General features: G+C 39.7%; 1 protein-coding gene across 1 annotated transcript in view; it reads right to left on the reverse strand.

Moving 5' to 3' along the window:
* Nucleotides 1–365: 365 nt before the first annotated feature.
* Nucleotides 366–18,882, reverse strand: part of MSRB3 (methionine sulfoxide reductase B3) — a 165,502-nt gene continuing 146,985 nt past the window's right edge. The window contains exons 6-7 of the mRNA XM_057741772.1: nt 11,850–11,947; nt 366–3,539 (exon numbers count right to left, since the gene is read on the reverse strand). Coding sequence (XP_057597755.1) covers nt 3,375–3,539; nt 11,850–11,947 — 263 coding nt within the window. The 3' untranslated portion in view covers nt 366–3,374. The remainder of the gene's footprint in view (nt 3,540–11,849; nt 11,948–18,882) is intronic.

Consider the following 18,882-nt stretch of genomic DNA (forward strand, 5'->3'; position numbering starts at 1 on the left):
CACCTATAGAGTTATCATGATGCAATTTGCCAAAGTCCATGTCTTAAGCGCAAAAACATATACAAGCTGCTGAAGGCTCTGCTGAGGTGAGGTGAAGGTAGACTAATTCTGTAAATGTTTCCCTTCCCTCCAACCTTTCAGATCCCAGGAGGCCTCTCCTGGGGCCTGGGGTATGGAGAGTCGGACTAGACCCACTGTCAAAGCCCCAGCTTATAAAGTCCACGCCAGATAAAAGGCCCTCTATACAAACTACAGACATGTCAGCTGGGTAAGGAGGTAAACAGAGCAGCCTAAGGCAAACTCCAGTGTATGGTCTGTACATCTGTGCTAAAAAGACAAATCTTTCAGAATCAGAGAAGAAAACATTTTTATAAAGAAATTTTATTGCATAATTTCTGTATACAATAAACATAGGAAAAGGGTTTTTAATGAAAATTCCATGTCATTTTTCAAAAGTTCTGAATTGCTTGGAGAAAAATTCTTACAAAGCTATCTAAGGCAAACGTAGTATTTGACCTTCAGAACAAATGTTCATCCTTTTCATCATACTCCAGATTTAAAGCAAGGCATTTTTGATTCAATTAACATGGAGAGGCTTTCAAATCGCTGTCATTTACATTAAGAGTTTAAATTCATCTATAAAGTGAAAAGTTTAAACACATAGAAATGTTCTCTAATACAATATGTACTGTTGCTTTCTTCAGATCCATTCTATATGAGTGTACGGATGTACTTTTTTACACACCAGCAAAGAAACCTGCGTCTCCTAACGGTGCCGCGAGGGCTGGAGTGCAGAGGGAAAGTCCCGTGCATGTCCTATGCTGAATGGCGTAACTCCCACAGATCACATACACCTCGCCATATTGACTCAGTTCATTGCACTCCATATCCTGCAAAAATAAATCTAGTGCTCGACAGCTGACATTATTGCTCACTGACGTTTAGCAATATATTTCTTTAACATAAGACAGAAATATGCTGAAATTCGATAGCACTTAAACCCAAAAGCAATCTGAAATTAAACCACATGAACATACCCCACTTTCTTTTTGCGATGGATGTTGCATTTTCCTTAAAGTCGACGCTGGAAAATGTGGTAGAAGAAAAAACTGGCTTTCCTTGAAACAAAGACTAAGCATTAGAAGAGGAGCTTTTTGAGGGGAATGTTAAGCCCCACAATAAAACTGGAGGAACAGTGAGAATCCAGAGTCTCTGAGGAGAGGGAGAAGCGCCCCATTTACCTTCCTCATCTACCCCAACACTGTGGCTCGTGTCCGGCAGACCCCGGGGCAGGCTACCACACGGAGCAGGAGCCACGTGAGAAGTGCTGCGTGAGCGCCCGAGAAGGATGGACCGCACACTGGGACACGAATGTCCTGGGAGACCCACTCCTCTAGGGATCCTTATGTTGCGACTTCCTCGGTGAGGTCGGGAAAGACTCCTAGGATAGTCTGCTGGACGCTGAGGCTTTAAGGGTCTTACATTCAACATCTCACTTCTAGAGGGAGGTGAAATTTGTGAATTTCAGAGCGACCCCAGGGCCTGAGGTGACACACCTGGGAGCCGAGGGAAGAAGAGCATAGTGCATCCGGAATTGCAAATTTGTGGTCCACGTGACAATGAAGATCACCAGAATGTCAGGGCCTCAGGAGGTGTTTGGAGAGACACAGAAGGATGTGGACGTGACCACACCGACATTTTGATTGATCACAACTTCTCATTTTAGTTTCTTGTTATTTAAGATTGTCAAGTGTTCCTCTCTCTCATTTTGGTCTTGGTGCTTATAAGGAAAGATGTCAGTTTTCATAAGCTTTCAAAGATTTACAAAAAAAGTTATTTTTTAAAAACTACACTTCGGGATTAGCATTCAAGGCTAAAAGCCCACAATATATTATCAGTCGTAAACCATACCTTCACAACTGGCGGCAGCAATACCAATGTATATTACCACTAGTCAGAGCTGTAAAAACCTTATGGTGCACGATGACATCCATCCCACCAGACTAAACGTTATAGGGTAACCGAGCTGAGCTTCTTAGAGTAAAACCAGCCATAGTGCTACAAAGAAAAATTTCTGGCTCTTGGCCCAACTCTTTCCATACCAATCAGCTAAGTCAGCCTCCTCTCTGTTTCTTTCCATTTCAAATGCCTGGGCTTCTGCCTTTGAGGCAATTAGAACCAGATCAGTTTCATTTTACAACACTGATCTTAATTGTATAGCAATATAGTAATTGTCCCCTGAGAGTGTCAATTATTTCACAAATTCTAAGTCCACGTGTCACATAAAGAATAGGCATGGAGAGGCTAAACAGCTTGTCCCTTGTCACATAGCAGATTCGTGTCAAGCGTGGGGCGTGAGCTCTTGACTGTTTCTCCTTTAAGCCCCAACATCCTTCCAGAGGTCACCTGGCCCTGTGCACAAGGTCCCCCGCCCCTGCCCTCTGGGCTCCGCTCCTCACTTGCTCTTCTGCAGAGCACTGCACTTCTAGCACGCAGGCTTCCTCCTCGGCCGTCTCTGTTCTCTCATGCTTCTGCTGCCTTGATGACGTGTGCTGTCCCCAATATTTTAGTTTACACAGGGAATTCACCAGGATGCCCTTCCAGCTGCAGCTGGTATGAGGTGTGGAGGGACAGACTTACAAAAGGCAATGGCAGGTGTTCTTCTTTGTCAACTTTAGACAAAATCGGGCTCAACATTTTACAGTTATCTTCCATTCCGATGTTTTCAACAAAAAATAAAAATAAAATAAAGGCCTAACCATGAGGTAATGTTTACTTCTCTGCCACAACACGCAGTGCGCCCCCTCAGATCTGGCAACAATTTAACATAAGGAAAGACTTTAGACCTTCACACCCTTTTAGTGAGAATAGATGACCTTAACTCAAACTTTCCACAAAGCTGAGACGTCTCATAAGACAGCACTCCATCCTTATCTTAGGTGGATCTGCACAAATGCCTCCAGGCCATGTGTCTCCCAGGTCTCAACACCCTGCCTCTGGAGCCCTGGTCTCCGCACTGCAGAGGAGATCTTGATTTTCATGTCTGAAGACCAAGCACCTTCTGCCTCTTAAGCAAGGAGAAAAAAAATCAAAAGAAGCTACGTGGGCAAAGAAAATAATGCCAAATGCTACGTAAGTGGCTTGTGCAGAAGTTTCACAAAGCTGTCTCCGAGGTTCACTAAAGTTATAAACAGTTCTCAATCTAGTCAATAGCAAAACGCATTGATGGCCAGGGCCTCTGTTTAAGCAAAAGAAGAAAAATACCAATAGCATAAAACTGCCCTTCTATTTTTGAAAAAATATATCTGAGATAGACGCTATTGAATTCGTCTCAATAAGCTGTGCATTAAGTACACTTGTTTCCATCGACTCCGCTACAGCTCCGTCTTGCCGCCCTGGGCCGGGCTGCCCCCCGTGCTGTCTCCATTGGCGCCGCTGCTCTCTGCACGCGTGAAAGACAAGGACGCAGAGTTTATGCAGTATCTTTTGCCAGTTGGACGAGGTCCGTCGTCAAAAATGTGCCCGAGGTGAGCACCACACTGCGAGAGAAGAGTAAAATGTAAGTCAACAGCGTGTACAAAGCAGGCTTTGAGGGGAGCTCCCATTCAGCAGTTTAAATGGATGACCAGCCTGTAGAGAAATGATGGAAGCCATCGTGGATGATTTCTAATCCACCTGTCAATAGCTGCAAAGATGGTTTCTGACAGGCTTTGCACCACATGCTGAGAATAAAAAACACTGGAATTGTGCATATCAGAAATCATTTAGGAGCCACTGTATTTTTTGATCTGCGAAGCCGCTCAGCCAGCTGAAAAATGACTGCAGTAATTTTATGAATTGAGTTGACCCTTGATCTCCCCTTGTAAGAAACACGGCAGAATAAAATCTCTCCCCCTTGGCATTGCTTTTGGCTTTGGATGGGTGGGTTTCAGATATGCAGAGGTCCACTGTAAAAGATACTGTTTAACTGGCTGTGACGGAGGTGGTTTGCTATCATGGGCAGTAAAACTTAACATCAGACAAGCATTGGACGTTCGTGGAACCCAGCAAAGCAATGGCAAGGCTCAACAGATTTATGTCACGGTCACCAGGACTGCAGAGCGGCAGATGGAAACGTCACTAGTCCACGCAATCATTTTTTCTGGCCTCCAGTAGGTGGAGTGCCATGCGGGCTGCTTTACCTGTACAAACTGGATCACGTGGAGAAGGAATGAGCCGCCGAGCTCAATCCATGCTACTGACTATCCAAAAAGCTGGGGAAGGAGGAGAAGCAGAGAGTCCAGACAGAGGCAGAAGGAGGGATGCGGCTTATGATGGTATTTAGGAGAAATCTAGCCCAGAGAGTGTCTCCAAAAAGGCTGGCTCATGGAACAGAGTCCTGCACTAACCAGTCTGCTGCTGGGTACAGCTCCAGGAGACAACAGCACAGGTCACACTTACCTATCTCCCCCCCTTGTCAGCAGGGACGGGGTGAAGGATATGGAGACGTTAGTGTACCACATTCAAACAGGCTATGAAAACACATTGTTCATCACGTAACAAAGAAACCAAAGCCTGGGGCAAATGACCCCCATGCATTCACTTCACAAATATTTACGGAGTGCCTGCTACATGGCAGGCAGTGTCCCAGACTCCGGAGGTACAGGCCTCATGGAGCTCACATTCCAGTGGGGGAGACAGACAATACAAAGGAAGTAAGGAACTGTAAAGCATAATAGGTGGAAATAAATGCTAAGGAGCAAAACAAAACCACAGAAAGTGATATAGATTGTCAGGTTGGGGGCTGACATTTTAGGTAAGGGGGTGAGGGGTGGTTTTCCCAGGGTGACTCTGGGATGAGAACCTGGAGGAGGTGAAGGAGCAGATACCTAGGGGAGAGCATTTCAGGCAGATGGAGGAGTCAAGATTTAGGGAAGAAGATGAGAGATGAGGCATATAGATGATTTACTAATTCTCACTGTGCTTGTTTGGTGTATAAAACACATACACATTGCAGGGAAAGAAAGCAGGAGCTGACAAGGGAATGGGGTTTTCTGTCCCTCCATACCAACTGGAGATGACGAGAGACAAGTGAGGCATGGTGCTCATTACAATGGAAAGAACTAGAATCTCAGTTTCCCCATTGAAAGTGCTAAATTCAATTCTCACAGGATCTCTAGTTATTAATAAATGGCACAAACAGCAACTTGGAGTATATGGCACTTCCATGTTAAAAGTGCATTCTTATTTTACTGCCAACATACTGTGTCAGCTTATTAAGGAACTAAAAATGAACCCTGAACTGATTTGATCTATTGCCTGGAAAATATGAAACAGGCCTAAAAAACAAATCTTGCATTATTTTACCACATTTTATGCACGTTTAGGTAATATCAAGGCTGACAGCTCAGATTGCTTTTCCTTTCTATAAACAATTGAGGCCAAATTCTCAGGCATCAGCAGCTAAGATGCACCAGTAAAATACATATGCTTCCCCAGTGGACACAGGAAAGCACCTATTTCTGCCTGCCAAAGCAGTCAGCATGCAGGCCAACAGGAACTGGTGCTCTCGGTGGCCAGGATGTGTGCGCAATTATTGACCTCACGTGCAGCTCCGGCACTTTGATCACTTGGCATCTGAGAGGTGGAGTTTTCACATAAAAGCCTCAGATAGGTTTTGGGATTTTTTTTTTTTTTTAATGAGAGAGTACAGCTATCTGGGCAAAAATAAATGATATTGCCTTTATTAATCATCTCAAGCATATTTAGAAAACTGTTCTATTTACCTTACTCCAAAAATAAAGCACAGCAATGGTATAGTTGAAGCCATTTTGTAGTATTTATTTCCCAAGTCATTCATTTCCCAAATCATTTTTTAAAAATCCAAATTAAAGTAATTTAATCTGTTGGACTGAATTGGTTATTGGCCTGCACTTTCATTTGAATCAATGAAACTAGTCATTTCAATCTGAAACTAGTCTTTTGGTTAAACAGAAAGAAAAACACAGATTCTAAATGTCCCCAATCCAGGCAAAAGAAATAGGGAGGGGGATGAGGAAGATAAATTATAGTTGGTAAAAGGCAACAAAAATCATTTGCAAATAACTCTAGGGGTTGGGGTTGGGGTAGAGAAATCCTCAGGAAAGGTGTGGATCCCCTAAGAACAACAGTGATAGCTTCATCATGCTTGCACAAGGTGTTCTGGAAGATTCACTCCAGGCTTACATAACTGAGGGAGGAGCAACATTTCAAGACGTAGCAAGGTGTTCATTTTTATCTGCGCCACCACAAACATCTGGTTGCCCGCGAAGTTGTAAGTCCGTTTGTCTGAAGGAAGCCCAACTACACAGTACCATTTCTGCTTCCTTCCAGGAACACCCAGTCTCCCATAAAAGACCAGTACCCGGTTTCTTTTAAAAGTGCACAAGCCCTGAAGGCTCCTGCCTGAGGGGAACGCACATGGAGCCCATTCCTTCCAGCGTCTGCCCCTGCGGAAGGCTGGGATGATGAATGAAAGTTGTCAGTGATGCATTGTTTCTTTAGCCGCCTGCGAGCTCTGGCTCCCCGGCCCCAGCCAACTGGCAGTGTGTTGGGATCTCTCAGCACACCTGGTTGTAACTGAAACAAACTGGTTGCCCGCTGAAGAAATCTCTGAAACCCGCTGTTAATGATTTCTTTCAAGGTATGATCTTTGGTGTGCATTTTGAAAGTTGTTTTAAAACGGTTATGTATTTCTTTCTTTTACAGGTAAAATACAAACTATGACTGATCACTCTAGTTCTCATTCTGAGGAAGCATGAGATAAGCATTGTTCAAAAGAAAAATTTTAAATTCCCACAGGAATCCTTTATCACCTAAGCCTCTCACTCAGAAAAACTGGCAGCTAAAGAACCTGCAGAGAACCAAGGGAAAGGGCCCCCCCCCCCCCCCCGCCCCTGCCAAAAAAAGAGATTGGGTATCAAATTTAACATATTTCCTTAAAAACTGACTGCAATTCTCAATTGTGTGCATAAGAAACACAAATAGTGCATTCAACACAGTTACATATTTCTGCACTGATGTATTTCCAACTGTCCTAGAGGGTTTTCTCCCAGCTACTCCTAGGATGTTTTGGGCTTTATTATTGTCATTTGCTCTTAAGTGTTTGATCTGCAAGATGAAGCAGTTTCAAAGCAGGGCTTTTACACTTGGGCACATGGGGCAGGACGGGAAGGAGAAGAGAGTTTTAAGAAGAAAAGCAATTTACTTTGCCAGTAGTATCCTGTTTTCTCCCACCGTTATTGAAGACACTTGTGTGTAAGTAGGGCTCTTTTTCTCTGTGCTTGTGATATTAATCTTTTGCCAAGGAAATGATTGTGAAGTCACAGTTTAGCGTTATGATTTTACTGAAAGATCAAGAAAAAAGAGAGGGGCTGTGAGTCTGAAACTCTCTTGTAACACATGCGCATCTTTAATCATCAGCAATATATGAGTTGTCATCTGCAAAAGATTAATAAGGTTTGGGGTTTTACCAAAAACCGCTTAACCCTTGAAAAATACTTTGTATTGGTGGATAGTTGCCTTTCTGTTGCTTTGGCTGACTTAGAACAAATTAATAACGATCTAAAACAAGCTTAAGAGACTCTGCCGTAGATTAAAACAGTAATAGCTACAGTCATAAATAGAGTCCAACTTGGGTAAACTCAGGGCTGTGATGGTTTCCTCAAAGATTATTACAAAAAAATTAAGTGATTTATTGGTCTCCCATTTGCTGCAGATGTAGAATTTTGATCTAAAGAAGGAAGAATTCCCCAAGTATTTCCAGGAGAGACGTACTTCACTGAACTACAGCTTAAACCATGCAAATCTTACCTCTTTGCACTGAATTTAAATTCCTGACAGGGCTGCTTAATAGGCTAGGGTTGGAGGATAAGGAAGAAGCTGTCAAGCAATTATTCACAGTAGTCAGTGAAACTGGAATAGAAACAATATATTTTATCACTAAGTAAAAATGTAAATTAAATACAATGAAGGAAAATTCCTTATAACTGAAAATTGTTAGGAGATTGCTACAGCCAGGGGAGGATACATAATGCCCAGCAAAGTGGGCAAATGTAACATAAAGATCCTCTTTGGAAGAGAGAACTGGAATATCATTCTTCAACTCAGCAGGTAGAACAGTAAAAGAAAATAAATATAGTTGCAAAAAAAATCAGAATGTAGCAGGGCAACCAATTTCCTCCACAAGCAGGAATCCTGATGAAGACAGTGAAGAATCTCTACTACCCTTGCTTGTTTTCTGTGCTGCTAACTTAAAGATCAGGCACTGAACTAGGTTTCTTACACAGCAATTCTTTTAGAAGGACCTGACTACAGTGTTTCTCTGGAAGGTGATAATAGTACTGAGTAAATCTTAACTTTCTAAATGAATTTTTTTTTTACAACATTACCACCTAAGAAGTCACTGGAGAGAATAACTCTATGGATACGAAGGAGGAAAAAGGAGGAAAGCAGGGGCGGGGGATGAATTGGGAGATTGGGATTGACATGTACACACTATTGATACTATGCATAAAATAAATAACTAATGAGAACCTATTATATAGCACCAAAACTCTACTCAGTGCCCTGTGGTGACCTAAATGGGAAGGAAATCCTAAAAAGAGGGGATATATGTATATGTATGGCTGATTCACCTTGCTGTACAATAGAAAGTATCACAACATTGTAAAGCAATTATACTCCAATAAAAATTTTAAAAAAAGAAAAAAAAAAAGTCATCACTGGGCATGTGGAAAAACTACAATGTAATAGAAAAAGGTGGTAGGTATGGCTCCCAGGATGTTTACAGTTGCTACCCAAACATGAGGCCTAACTCACTGCATGGTGTATTAGAGACCCATACACCAAAAAAAAAAAAAAAAAAAAAAAAAAGAAAGAAAGAAAGAAAGAAAAGAAAAGAAAAGAAAAGAAAAAGAAAAAAATAAGATATTGCCAGGCAGGTTGAGTCTACTGGTTTCATCCACAGAAGCTCAGTTTATTTGTGTAAGTTGGCAGTAAAAAGGTCTATGTGATTAAATGCTCCATCTTTTAATAAGGAAAGAAGCATTCCACATAACATGTCCAACTGAGAATGTCTCTGAGATACTAAAAACAACTAATAGATTCTTCAAAACGCAAACCCTTTTGACGCAATGCAGTCCAGAGAAAGGACAAACCATGTGAATTCAAAATACAAGAATTTTAGAAAGAGGAGATGCAAACCAGACAAGTTTGCCATACCATGTCACTATCCAAAAGTTTAAAAAAAAAAAAGATGGGAGAAGTTGCAAGTAGGAGAAGAGGCTACCTACGCTGAAAGAACAGAAGGTAAAAGATATAGAAAAATAGTGTCAAGGATGCAAAACTAGGAAGTAAGATACAAGTGGTTACTCTAGTATGGAAACCATTAAATCAGTTTTTCCCCTCCCCAAGTCAAGATAAAAGGGATGAATGAAAAAATGGAAAAGAGAAAACTAAAGAAAAATCTAATACAAAAGGAAAATAAATGTCTGTGTGAAACACAAATTAAAAGACAAACTGAAAGGAGAGGCACCCAGCACACTTTAGCTTAGTGACTTATTAGTGCACTGTGGGGCAGACATGCCCACTCTGTCCATACAGGGAACATTCCAGCAAACATATCCTTTGGGGCTGGAAGGGTTGAGAGCTGTGCCTGGGTTAGCGTGGTGTCTGTTATGAGTGTTGCCTAATTTTGGCAATGCTTGTGGGTTTCATTCCTCTGGTCACTGTAGGACACCTTCCTAATGGTCTTGCTTGACTCCTACTGATGTTACCTCAGTGGCTGGCACAGAGAAAGGAGGAAGGGTATTCCAATTGTGAATTTTAAGAACCAGTCACAAAGACATCAGCGAGTAGGGCCTGAAGGAAAGTTATCATCTTGTGCCCCACTTTTTCTGTCGCTTTTTTATTTGATTTTCATAGAACTCAATGTTTGAAAGTGGGTTCTAAGTAAAAAGGAAAGTAGCAGTCATATAACAGCCTTTAAGGCAGCTTAAAAAAAGAAAGAAGAAAAAAACAACCATTAGTCTTAAGTGAGGTTTACTAAGTACTATGTACCTAAATTACAAATTACTACGTACCATCCTACCTCACTTTTTTGTCAAATATTTTAGATTCCTGGGTAGATATTCACAATTTGTTTTTGTGGCAGTTATTAAAAAAAAACAATAAAAATTCAATTGAATCCAAAACTGAGTTGAATTTAACTGCTGGGGGATCACAGGATTTGTTTTTTGGGTTTTTTTTTTTTTTTTTTCTTATTTCAATATGACTCCTTAAGGTACATGTATCTATCTATCTACCTCCCCTCTATCTACTTATTTATCCATCTGAGCACCATAAAGAGCTCTGGAGCTAAGTGCCCAAATTCAAGTCTCAGATCAATCTATGAATATTTACACAAGTGTAATTGTACTCCTTATGCCTCAGTTTCCTCAAGTGTGAAATGAGAGAGAATAACATTATCTACTCATAAGGTTATTGTGATCATTTACCAGGGGAGCTTTTAAGAATGTTGATGTTCAGGCCTCACCCAAACTAATTAAATTAGAATCTCTGGGATTGAGACCCAGGATCAAAAAGGACCACTATCTTGCTCAGACTCAGATATGAGAAATAAGAGTGAACTGAAAATGTGACTTAGATAAAATATAAACTCTGCTTTTCAAGGGAGAGAGTGGTCCTCATACTTAGAAGATAGTTAACTTGCCAGCCTTATTTTAAAAAAATAAAACAGAAATTCATCCAATGGTTGGTTTCAAACCAATCTCCCTCCCTACTTGGTAGTAAACATGCCACTTACTCCCTAAAACCATGTGCCTGATGAAGGGGTTAAAGGGCAGTGGAAGAATGCTGAGGGTGGCCCACGTGGCAATCTCTTTGCTATCAGAGCTGCCTGATTGGGCCCCCTCTACCTCTGATTTGTATAAGAGACATCCCCCAACAAAGCACTCTGTAGTATCAATGAGTTTCAGTGCCACAATACTCGGACTTTACATTTCTCTTATTTAAAGCAAATTAGTGCAGGACTATCTACTCTAGAATAGAATGTGCAGTTGCTCTAGTTCTGTATACTAGAAGGTTCTGGCTATGTCTCTGGTTTAAGCACAAAACCCCCACAAGTTCAAGTCTCTTGATTGGGATGACAGATTAACTATATTTTTGCCTCCTCCTCAACATAAGTTCATTTTCTCCCTTAGATCCAGCACTAATTTGATCAGAGCAGAATGGAAGGAACTAACTAGAACATCCCTGGAAATGAGGATAGGCCTATTTCTAGGAGATGTAGAGAAGGAATGACCTTATCACACATCCCCTCTCTGCCCTCACAGAGCCTATCACTGAACTTCCTTTTCCTTCTGCTGTTCTCCAACCTCCCCTCTCACATCCACCCAAGGACAGCCCTTTCTGGGGTCTTTGTTGACCATATTGGGATCATTACCATTAGAGGTATTATGACTAAACAATGAGTGCACAGAACTGCAGGGAGAGGGGGATGATGTAAACATCACATCACATGAGGCCACATGATGAAATCTTCACGTGCCCTAAGAATGGCCCATTCCCCACTGCACTGAGTGAATTGAAGATGATTTTTCCTACCAGTGATTTTGTTTAAGTATTGAAGCCAATGACTGACATTTAATTGAACTTGCTAAACTCCTCAAGACTGAGATGTCATTAGGACTTGATACAGACTTCACTGTGTTTGTCCCTTTCGTGATGGCCCGCTTGGCCTTAGTTGCTATATTTAGCACCACCAGGAGACTTGAAAGCACTTGCAATGCAGAGTGAGCAGCATTTTAGATTTTTAGGTGGGGTCAACTGACCTGCGAGCAGCTGGTTTCCACCCTGTGCATCCCATAGGAAAAGTCGTCTGTGAATGTGACTGCATCAGAACTGATCACATCATGGAATGAAGGCCAACCTGGGACAGAGCAGGCACAAGAACCAAAACAGAGGAAAGAGAGACATAGTCTTGGGTTAGAGTGCAATTTTAAAAGAAATACTAAGCATAGGATGGAAATCTTTAGTATATGAATCATGCTTAACCTTTTCAACTTGAAAAAAAAGGCTGAACACCAGAGCTTAAAATATTTTGTAAGAATGCAACTATTTTTTAAGAATAACTTTTTTCCTCACATTCAGATTACAGTTGCATTGGGATTTTATGTTTCATGAGACTCTCTTAGAATATCCAGTAGTTTCTTAGCACATCCCTGAACTTATAAAGCTCTCTCTCACCATTTCCTCTTCTCTCTCTTATCTTCAGAGTCACTGGGCACAGTCCTGAAGCACTATGAGTTTTACAGTGTGATGTTTTCCAAACACAATCCAGCTGCTCTGGCTGTTAACTTTTCAGCTATTCCACGCTTCTTTAGGAATCATGCTTTTTTCGTATTCAGTTTGGATGGTTAAAATATTTTTTAATTCTGTTATTTCCATCTTAATCTAATTTCTCAGGATACAAGTTATCTGGAAAGCACAGATTCTATCTATTGATGGGCTTGCTCACTTCATAGGAGAGTCACAGAGCAGTGCTCCTCAGGCATCTCTAGGTAGCACCTTCTCTCAAATAGCATCTTTTTCCAATTTTCATTTATTCTAGTGATTTTTAAAATATGCACACAGCATTAAGAAACTCAGTGGTTAAGTAGACCATAAGATTGCACACATGTTTATGGATGTACAGTCAGGTTTTATGTTCAGTACTTATGGGCATGTTTTTACATGTTTCCAGAAAATATGTCTGGAGTTACTGAGTTGAAGGCTGTATCCTCAAAATGATGAAAGAGGTGCAATGTTGCTGAATTTCTTGTGCATTTTTTTTTTCTTTTTCAGAAGCCAAATTTCTCCTGTAGAAAGGAGGAAGCCCTTTAAAATCTGAGTGTTTTGTGTTAATACACCTATTGAAAGAAAACAGAATGCAGATTTCAACAATATGATTTCCCGTTTCAAACAAAACAGATTGGCTCAGGCCAAGTCTTTATAGTAAACTTCTCCAAGCTCCCAGTACCCCCCTTATGCGACAGTAGAGCTTTCATAGTGCTAGATTTAACACCTGGAGTTTAAACACATTTCAAATTCCTCGATTTGAATTCAAAATTGCTAAAAATCACCACGAAAATCTTCACTTTGTAGATATAAGATAATATTCCTCAAAACTTAGTTATGCTAAGAAACATTAGGATCCTTAAGAAAACTCGTTGCTCCCATTTTCTAAATTCCAAAGAGAATCTGAATATATTCTGGCCTATAGTATTTGGTTTTTAATGATTACTCGACACATTTAGGTGCTCTTCTTTGTTCAATGACAGAAGTAGCAACTGCTAAAGAGAAATTCAGTGATGATGCTTTAAGACATCGAAAAATAACTTATCCATGAAAAGAAAGAGAGCATTCTGGTTTTTTTAAACCTCCCATGTCTTAACTCATTTGATTACAGTTTATAGCAACTAATATTATGAGAGGACATATTTGATTTAGTAGCAAACAGGTAAAGAGTTAGGAGTTTTTTTTTTTTTTAATTTACCATAAAGCTACCTCTCTCCCTTCACCACATACACATTTTCCTATTTCTAGAATTTAAAATAGGTACACCAATAAAGAGCTTAGAAAAATAAAATAAAATAAAATAAAATAAAATAGGTACAGAGAAACATATACGTATTTCCCATGCTCTCTCTACATCTTATGTATACTCATCTTGTTCTACTCATCACTCTAGGTTTGTGATTTGTTTTCATGCTTTCTCCCTGCTTAGGTGGTGAGCATTTTGAAGGCACTGACAAGTATACTCACAGCCTACTATGGTGTACAGCACAAAGGCACAAATGAAATGTTTATTGAACTGATGTTCAACTAGCCTTAGATACGAAAGTGGGATGAATAATTATAGTGCATCACAGAGTCCCACAGGAGAAGGAAAGAATATAATCATACTCCTTCTTCACAAGACCAGAGTAAGGAATATCAATGCTGATTTCTCACTGGACTGTCTGATTTGGCTCAATTACTATAATTAAGCCTCTCTATGTAGGTGAAATAACATTATTATTTATTTGAGGTAGTAGAAACACATGATGGTCATCTAGATCACTCACTTTACCAGGTTTTTTGGGGAGAGGCATGGGGGGAGCAGAAGGACAAGTTACTTGCCCATGTTACTCAGGCAGGAAGTGGCAGAGCCAAAACTAGAATCTCGGTATTCTTAGTCTATGGCTCTCTTCTTAGGTTCCACTTTCTTCCTCAAGTGAAAGGCTGAGAGGTCAACCATTTGAACACTCTAGCAGGAAGGAAGCTGCAGGTTTTAAGAAATATGTTTACTGCCTGTCTGGATTAGTTGATAGATACACTGTTGCATCTAAGAGCTTCCAGGTGGAATCAGGTAATGAATGTACCCTAGACCAGGGGTCCACAACCCCCAGGCCACAGACTGGTGCCAGTCCGTGACCTGCTAGGAACCCGGCCGCACAGCAGGAGGTGACCTGCGGGCAAGCAGCGAAGCTTCACCTGTATTTAGAGCCACTCCCCATCGCTCGCATTACTGCCTAAGCTCCGCCTCCTGCCAGCATTATGGTGCGTTGTATAATTATTTCATTATATATTACAATATAATAATAATAGAAATAAAGTGCACAATAAAGGCAATGCACTCGAATCATCCTGAAACCATCCCCCCTCACCCCCACCCTGGTCCATGGAAAAACGGTCTTCCACGAAACTGGTCTTTGGTGCCAAAAAGGTTGGGGACCGCTGCCCTAAACAATACTGATTCTCTCACCTTCTAAAAACCAAACTGTTCAAAGGAAAAGTCCAGGAGTAATTATGTAAATGATGTAACCTAGTTTGGGATATAGACAAGTTTTTTATTCATTTATCTTTAGATAATGTTTTGTTTGTTTGTTTGTTTTGGCACATGGGCTTAGTTGCTCTGCGGCATGTGGGATCTTCCTGGAGCAGGGATCAAACCCGTGTCCTCTGCATTGGCAGGTGAATTCTTAACCACTGCGCCACCTAGGAAGCCCTAGATAATGTTTTAACAGCCAGAAAGACCTAGAAGCTTACGCTTAAGCAATAATATTTAGAAAACTGTCCATTCTATTTGAGGTTTCTTAATTCTAATTCTCTCCTAATAATTGTGAATCACTGCCTGCTAAAGATTTTGGGGAGGGGAGGGAACTGCTTTCAAACAGGCTATGAAACCATACAGCTTTACATTTTGCCTCCATGAATTAAATATAGAATTTTCTAGAAGACTATATTCAAGAGTTGAGCAGGGTGATGTGGAATGACATGGAGTAGAGGTTCTCAAAAGATTTCAATGTTTCTGGGAAAATTGTTGACACTTGAATAGCTTATTTGTTGTTTATCATGTGCTATTTAAACACTGGAAGAGACACTAAACATTCCAAAATTCACAGTATCCCTCTGTACTGTGGAAGAAATACAGTTTTTAAGATGAAACATTGGATATGTCACCCACGTCTTAATTGGTGGTGACTGACAGGAGAGCCATGTTGAAGTCTATAACCACATGTGATGGAATACATTTCAAAAGAGAATCACAGTCAACTTCATCAATAAGGTTAACAAAGGAGAACACTGAGCTCTTTTGCTACGCCTCTCGGAAAAAGTGAAGCTCTATAGAAAGAGAGTCCATGGAAAGGTAAGTCCTATCGACAGTCAAACTAAGAAGGCCCTTCACCCAAGAATAAACTGTCTTATGGCAGAGAAGCCACAGTGATGACAGCACTTTGAGAGCGGAATTCCCTCATCATGTGAAAGTATTTAAAGGAGGAACTCTTCACTGCTGTAAAAATCCTCAAAGGAAACCCTGCCCCCACTTCTAATAATAAGGAAAGGGCTTCAAAGGGTGATGGGCAAAGACTGAAGCAATCTGGGTCTTGTTGAGAAAATTATCCTGAGCAAAAGGTGTGTGTGGGGTGGGTGGGGGGGTTGTCAGTTTTGACATTAAAGAAAGATCATCCATCCTCCTTTCTCTAGGATTTCCCTTTTGGTCTTCTCATCTAACAAAACAGTATTTGTTTTGGATGCATTCCATACACTTTTTAAAAGAAAAGTCATGTGAAAACCTGTATAAACAGAGTTGGCTCACTCTACCCCCAGTACATCCCTTTGTTTCTATTCAAAGAGGTTGGATATGGGCTCATTATCATTTTATTTCCAAGAACATAAACTGTACATTTTAGATATTAGCCTATTATTATCAAGAATATCCTATATTCAATAAATAGGTTCTCCTCTCTAAGAATTCTCATCTCTAAATAGCAAATAACTACAGGTACTACACCAAATGCTGACAAGTTGGAATATGACAGTTCTGCTTCAATTTTATCCAACCATCAGGCCAAATTAATCTGCAGGCATAACTTGGTACATTGGTATATGCTGGTATAATGTGAAGCAAATCCAAATATAAGAGTAAATGACCCAGTTTATTCATAGTAGATCCTTGGTGCTTGCTACCATCTACACTCGAATGGATTTTTTTAGATTGCAGTAGAAAGAATTATTCCTTCTTACACATAATGTAGCTTAATAAAGTGGCTCTGAGTCTACTTGAACCCAGAATTTTATAGTGACACAGCTCTCCAAAAGTAGTATTCTGTTATCAAATTTAAAATGTTTCACTCTAACTGCCTTCTGAGAAAAACTTTCCCAGCTCTCTGTTCCAAACTTTTCCTCCTTTCTCTCAAAAATCTTCAAAACAAGTTGTTAAAACTAGCAACAGATTATAAACAAGTTGAAGCCAATTCCATCTGTACCATGCCTAGAAAAAGTGGCCCTCATTCCCTTTCTCAATTTAACAAGGACTGCTATACAGCTTCCTCTTCCCCTACACCCCTCCCTCAAACCCCAGATAAAAATTAGAAACCTCAGTAAATTAGCTACATGACCCACCAGTAGAACATAGCAGAAACTACCCATGACCAAGAATTCACTGAATTGAGATGTAATTACAAATATTTTGTTATCTTCAAATGCAAAATAAGTTTGAGCCCAACAAATGCCAATTGGGCTTCAGTGATGGTTAATAATGATGATATATATTCGAGCATGGTTTTGGTGAGACAAGCTGGAGACTTGCAGATCTATAATTTTGTGTGGATAGTAATTCTCACAGCTCTATAATTCTAGGACTATATTTCAAAATTTGTAGCTTTTAGTTTCTCTGAAACCAGAATCTGTTAACCTCTCTGACCGATATTTACATTATTAGCTATCTCAATCAAGTAACAAAACTCTCTATGAAGACCCCTGATAACAAGAATTGTTTGAAGCTTAGAGCTTTGATTCTTGCCCAGTTATTCTCTTCAGTTGACACTTCAAGTATAACTTTTATCTCATTTTTAAAAGGATGATTCTCTATTCCTCCTCAAAGACCCAAAAGTTTAAGTAGTAATCAACTAAATACATGCATGTAATAAAAAATCAAACAGTTCAAGATGACTCAGTAAAATGTTCCCTTTCAATTCTCCCCACCTTGTAAACAACCATGTTTAACAGTTTTCCATTTGTTTCTAGAAAAATATGCATATACTGTTATCTCTTGATTCCTTCATTTTAAATCTGTGCTGTCCAATATAGTAGCTACCAGCCACATGTCACAATTTAAGTTAATTAAATTTAAATTAACTAAAATTAAATAAATTTAAATTTCAGTTTCTTAGCCACACTCACTACAGTTCAAGTTCTTAACAGTTACATGTAGTTACTTGTGATGATTAACAACACAGACACAGAAATAGAATATTTCCACCATTATTTTCCACATATATAAAACATTTCCACCACTGGACAGTACTGTTTATAAACTATAAATTGTGAATGATGAAGATTTAGTATTCCTACTGAACACTAAGTCTCCCCTCTCTACCCCCTTCCAATTTTTGATAATTATATTCTTTTCAATTCTTTTAAAACCTTGTTTGGTAACATCTGCCTCTTGAACTAGAATGTAAATTCAGTAAAAGCAGGGAGTTTGTCTGTTTTGTTCATCACTGTATTGCCAATCTCCTAAAATGGTACCTTTGACATAAGAGATGTTGCAAAAAACTGTCTAATGACTGAACGAATGCATGACTATCCTATAGCTTAATATTGTTTGACTCTCCTTTGTGCCCTGATCTCCCCTCCACCTTTTCTTTCCTGCCATTCCAACGCCTGATGTTAATTGAGTCTTCTATGCTTTTCTATAGGTTGCTTCTAAGAGTTGAAAACTAGTAAACAGCCTTTATATTATATATATGGCTATATATATGTGTTTACTGCAGAGCTAAAGAGTGCTGGGATTATATCTCCTTCTCCAACTGTCCAATTATCATCATCTCAGGTTGCCTAAAAGCAAACATTTTCCTTTTCTTTACATTGCATCACACGTTAAAAGGCATGTCACAATTTCTTTTATTTTTTCATTTAGACCATGATTTTATTATACAATTGTACAAACCTTTTCTGTAATTCAATATTTTGATTTTTTTAAGAACTTTATTGAATTTGTTACAATATTGCTTCTGTTTTATGTTTTGGTGTTCTGGCCTCAAGGCACGTGGGATCTTTGCTCCCCTACCAAGGACTGAACCCACACCCCCTGCAATGGAAGGCAAACTCTTAACCACTGGACTGCTAGGGAAGTCCCGATATTTTAATTTTTGAATTTTTAATTACAAATATTTTAAACATATGCAAAAAATTTTACAAGATATAATAGGCACTACCCAGATTTGACAGATAATAACTTTAAAAAAAATATTTGCCTCAGCTTTTCTCTTTTTCTTACAGATAATAAATGTTATAATATATGTTATAAAAAATATTAGATAATAAGCATAGAATAAA

The sequence above is a fragment of the Hippopotamus amphibius genome, chromosome 7, assembly GCF_030028045.1.
Source record: "Hippopotamus amphibius kiboko isolate mHipAmp2 chromosome 7, mHipAmp2.hap2, whole genome shotgun sequence".
In the NCBI taxonomy this organism is placed as follows: domain Eukaryota; kingdom Metazoa; phylum Chordata; class Mammalia; order Artiodactyla; family Hippopotamidae; genus Hippopotamus; species Hippopotamus amphibius.